Here is a 4911-nt window from a genome sequence, read left to right on the forward strand (position 1 = left end):
CCCCCTGGACACATCCACCCCAGTAACCCCCAGGGCAAATGGGACAGTGAGGAAAGCCCTGTTCTGAGTCTCCTTCTCGAAAATTCAGCTCCAATGAACAGCTCAAAATCCCACTCCCAGCACTGTGACAAACATGACAGAAATTCTCCGAAGGCATTACTTCATCTTTACAAAGAACAATGACTTTTCTTTTTTTTTTTTTTTCAAGAAGAGAAGGAGCTGTGATATGTATGGCCACATCTAACGTCAGGGTTTGGATCAGACCAGAGGAAGTTTGACAGCTTTTCAGCACCCAGCCCTGCAGCCACCCCTGGAGTAGAGCACACACCTCACCCACCACCCAGCCAGCCAGAGGAATATGGCATGGGCTGGCAGCAAGATCCCCCTGTGCCCAGCTGCAAGAGCATTACTTGCTCTGCTGCAAGTAATAAGCAGAGTGGGAGTGAAAAGGAAAGGGGTTTTTTACACATATGTATAAATAGAAGCAATATCTAAGGAGGGGAAGTGACTCAGAGGGTCAGAGAGGGAGCAGAACAAGTGGGAAAAAAAAAACCAAAACAGAAGCAGCTTCCCCACTGCCAAACATCCCCAAAGCATGGAGCACTGGGGCAGAGCAGGGACTGGGGGCTAGAAAGGAGGAGGTGGGAGGAATGAAGTAGTCAGAGAACAGGGACTTGGGCAGGAAGGCGAGATAAGAGGGTTGGAGCCCCACAGGGCAGCCCAAGTTCTCCGCCCAAATCCAGGCAGGCTCTTCTCCAGGCTTAGGCTGCCTTCAACACTCCTGCCTGGCTCTGGCACGGGATCCATATAGCAGTCCCAGCCAGCATGAACAGCAGAGCCCCCAGATGTCCACCAGCCCCACTGCTGCCCCCTGCCCAGCCAGGGGCTCACCTCGCCAGCACCCGGCATCCTCAGTGATTCACAGTGATGCCCAGCTTGATTTTCTCTTCGTTTTCTACATCGTAGCCACCCCTCTTGTGACACCTGCGAGGCCAAGCAAAGGGATGCTCAGGGCAAGAGGTCCCTGCCACCTTCCTCTTGCACGTGATCTTCCCAGGGACACAGATTCCGAGAGTTCAGCCCCGTCCCACTCACCTGAGCATCAGCAGGGCTGCGATGATGACGAGACACAGGGAGGACAGGACAACAGCAACCACGGCCAGAGCCGTGGTGTGGTCGTACGCGCTGGGCGGGTGCTCCACCGGCAGCAAGAGGCCGTGGCAGCGCTCTCCGTGATACCCTGGCTGGCATCTGGGTGAGAAAGAAAGTCATAAAGGTTGGTGGGGAGCAAGCACAGGAGGTCATTGTGTCCCCCCACACCCCTTGGAAGGCGGTATCTCTCCCTGGTACTCATAAATTAAGTTTCTCCTGCGCCAAGTGAAGACTCCTAGAAAGGTTAAACTCTCCACCTGCAGAAGGCACCAGGGTCTGTCTCCTGCCAGTCCCTCCCAGGCAGAGCCAGGCTGCCCAGACCACCTCTGGAAGTAGGAAGGGAGCAGCGTGGTAGCTGGTCCAGTGCTTCCCACAGAGCAGGATGTCCCTGCACACCCTGACAGCCGAGAGGTGCCCCGTCCCTGCAGACTCAGGAGGTTACTCATGGAACAGAAATAACGCTCCCCACAGGGCTGTGAGGCTTCCAGCCCTTCCCAAGCCACAGCCCACTGATGTGACCAGATATATATATCCCTCTATATCCAGCACCACTGACCCTCGGGCTGATGTCCAAGCCGGGTTTAGCCCAGCCCTCCTCCCAAGCTCATAATGGCACATACCAGTGTTACCTCCCAGGCACAGCAGCAAGGCTGCACACAAGTCAGAGGTGCAGGACCCAGCCCAGCAGCATCCTCACTCCACCCCAATCCCCAGGGACCAGCCCAAGGAAGGAACACTCCAAGAGACCCTGTGACACAGGCAGCCAGCCACCAAGAGCAGCCACAACTTAGTGACACCAGTCAACATGAGGCCTCTTTAGGAACAGTTGGCCACTGTTCCTAAAAACCATGATGGCTCTGGGAGATGTCACCCAGGGTTGGGCCACCAGGCTGCAGAGCCCAGACAACCCCCAAATCCCTCCTGCTTGCCCGTACCCCAGGTCCTCTCCAGTCCCAGGGATCTTGGCTGTCCCAGTCCCAGGCAGGGGTTCTGCACCCCACATTCTGCTGGGTCACCAACACAATCTGAGTTGGCAGAGATCTCCCTTCACTGGCAGTCCCAAGTCCCCATGCAAGGACTCAACTTCATGGCAGCTTCCACAGAGAGAAACTAGGGGACTAGAGGAGCTATGCAGAGCTTGATCCCTGCGGATTGCAGGGCATGAGATCCTGTGGGCACCATAAGCCAGGGAGCTATTATCTTCCCTGGGCTCAGGGCTGGGTGGCTCAGAGGATTGATAGTGAAGAACAAAGCCTCTTACATATCTGCCAGCTCAACTCCTGCCCACGTAAGCGGGGATCAAATGTGCACCCCTGGGTATTTCCCGTGGTAGCAAGTCCTGTATCAAGGTGTCCCAGCAGCAGGAAAATGCTTTCTCCTCTGCTTGCCTCATCTAGTCCCTTCTCTCTACCTGTACTCCAGGGGCATGGGCAAGCAGGGTTACACAGCCCTGTCCTTCATCAGGCCAAGGGACAGCTTGGGCATGGCTTTGACAGGCTGTCCCCAAAGGTGCTACCTCCAGTCCTCCTCGCTGGTGCTACAGCAGCTCATCCCACCTGCACCGGTGCACCCCAACAGCCACAGGAGCCCTAAGCTTTCTGAGTGGGGGATGCAGGGTGACAGGGTCAGGACGAGGTCTCCCAAACCAGACCTGCAGAAGCCCTCAGCTGCCAGACTCCAGCCCTGCACACCATCCTGCAGCCCTCAGCACCACAGGTCTCTGCACAGCAGCTCAGCCGGAGCTCGCCGTGCCGGCAGGGAATGCTGGATCCAGGGCCACGACAGGCTTTGGTGGGGCATGGACACTGCCCAAGAAGCACAAGGAAGAGGCCAAGTCATAGCTGTCCCCGCACAGAGACAGAGAACATGCACTAAAAATATCCTGTTCGTTTTTCCTCTGCCTGGCCCAGAGAATTGAAGGAACCGTGACTAAGGCTCCCCCGGCACAGGCACACGCCAGCAACTCACATGCAGGAGGGAGCTCCCAGCTCTCGGATGTACTTGCACTCGCCGTGAATACAGAAATCCTTGTACTTCCGCAGGCACGGGTCTCTCTTCTTCCCCAGGCCTTTGCCTTTTCTTCTTTTATTGCCGTTCCCTTTCTTCTTGGGAGTAACCAGACCTTGAGGCTTTGACAGGAAGGCAACTGGAAAACAATTTGGGAAGGAGAGAAGGGCAGTCAGAGCAGCTCCACGTGCCAGCCGGAGGGAAGGCAGAGCCACATCCCGGGACTGCTGCAATTGCTCAGCCCTGGCTCCCACTGCCCTTTGTGCCGGGAGCTGCCCCCGAGCCCGGGAGAGAAGGGGGAAAAGGCATTTTTTTCAGCTCCTCACAAATATCATGGCCTTTCTGATTCATAAGAACAATTCTCAAGGAAAGAAAGGAGTTGAGCAGGGGGAACAGAGCTTTATACATCTCAAATGCTGCTATTATATGCACCAGTTTCCACTGAACACAGAACGTTGCTAATTGCCCCTTTATCTGGCCTTTATTTCCCTGATGAGCGCAGGCTTTTCTAAGACCCTATTCATTGCTGTAATGGAGTCTCCTTCCCGTGGGCACAAGGATGCCTTGCTCACCCCAAGGCAGGAATAAAAGAGCAAGCCTGGCTTAAGTTTTGGGTTTGCAGAGCCAAAGAGGTGGGTAGGGAAGCGTTCCCATGAATTACGACGGTATGTTTTAATTGTGGTGCAGTGACCAGTGGTATTTGGTGCCTGGCCAGCTCCCTGCTGGGTTGGTGGGAACTAGAGCACCAAGCTCCTTGCTCAGACACAGCCTAACACTAGCAACGGTACTGGAATGGTTTTTAAGATATGCAGGTGCCCAAAAAAATCAGCTCCCAGCCTGATCTCACAAGGTGCTGAGATGCTAGAGAGCACTCGCTGGTCCAAGGGGGATTCTTTAGCTCCTCCCAAACCACCGTTTGGTATCTCCGGGAAAGGTGCACTGAGCCCCGGGGCTGCCCGGGAAGGAGAGGGCAGCAGAGTCCAACCTGACAAGTTGTAACCTGCACAGTTCCTTTTCAGCCACTTCCTGGCTCCTGACTGAACCAGGGCCTCCCATGCTGGCACACACCGGTTGCACACCTAGCGAAGTTATTTCGACATCCTTCACACTGTGCCTGGGGAAAACCGATACTCCAGGAAACTCTGCGGCTTGGAAGAACCCTCGGATGAGGCTGTTCTGTCCCTGGCCCTGCGGGTTATCTCCCGGACACAGCCAGCAGACACACAGCGCTGCTGACCCCCCCAGCCACCCCACTGCCACTCCCCCTCCCCGGGGCTCTGCCCCTTGGACAGCCAGAGAAGGTTGGGAAGGTCCTGCCGGCAGGAAAAGCCATCCAGCCGGGGTAGGCAGGGGGTGCTGCCTCTCTCCCCCTGCTCAGGCACCCCGGGGAAGGTGCCTTCACACAGAGGGCAGATCTCTCTGACCGTAGCTCAGCTCGAGGCATCGAGACAGTGCTCTGACAGTCACCAAACCCTTCCGTTCCTCCCAGCCTGCCCCTCAGCCGGGGGTCAGCCCAGGCCCGCCAGATCGCTTGCCCTAGGACAGAGTCCCCTCCTCGGGGGATGCACAGAGGAGCAGGCTGGAGCATCTCCCAGCGGGAGGACACCTGCTTTTCCCCTCGGTGTGAGCGGCTCAGCCCAGTTTGTCACAGTCTGCTGGCACAGCCAAAAAGCAAAGTAAAACACGGGAAAACGTGAGGGTGAGCTGTACGGGGCAGAGCACGCTCCTGGTGCCAGGTACTGCCCTCGGCGA

The 4911-nt window shown here is 56.5% G+C and overlaps 1 protein-coding gene across 1 annotated transcript in view; it reads right to left on the reverse strand.

The window, feature by feature from the left end:
• Nucleotides 1-189: 189 nt before the first annotated feature.
• The window catches only part of HBEGF (heparin binding EGF like growth factor), a 6794-nt gene continuing 2072 nt past the window's right edge, over nt 190-4911 (reverse strand). The window contains exons 2-4 of the mRNA XM_029960204.1: nt 3121-3431; nt 1096-1251; nt 190-984 (exon numbers count right to left, since the gene is read on the reverse strand). Coding sequence (XP_029816064.1) covers nt 912-984; nt 1096-1251; nt 3121-3431 — 540 coding nt within the window. The 3' untranslated portion in view covers nt 190-911. The remainder of the gene's footprint in view (nt 985-1095; nt 1252-3120; nt 3432-4911) is intronic.

Source organism: Manacus vitellinus, unplaced genomic scaffold (assembly GCF_001715985.3).
Source record: "Manacus vitellinus isolate BGI_N305 unplaced genomic scaffold, ASM171598v3 scaffold_25_pilon, whole genome shotgun sequence".
NCBI classification, from domain to species: Eukaryota; Metazoa; Chordata; class Aves; order Passeriformes; family Pipridae; genus Manacus; species Manacus vitellinus.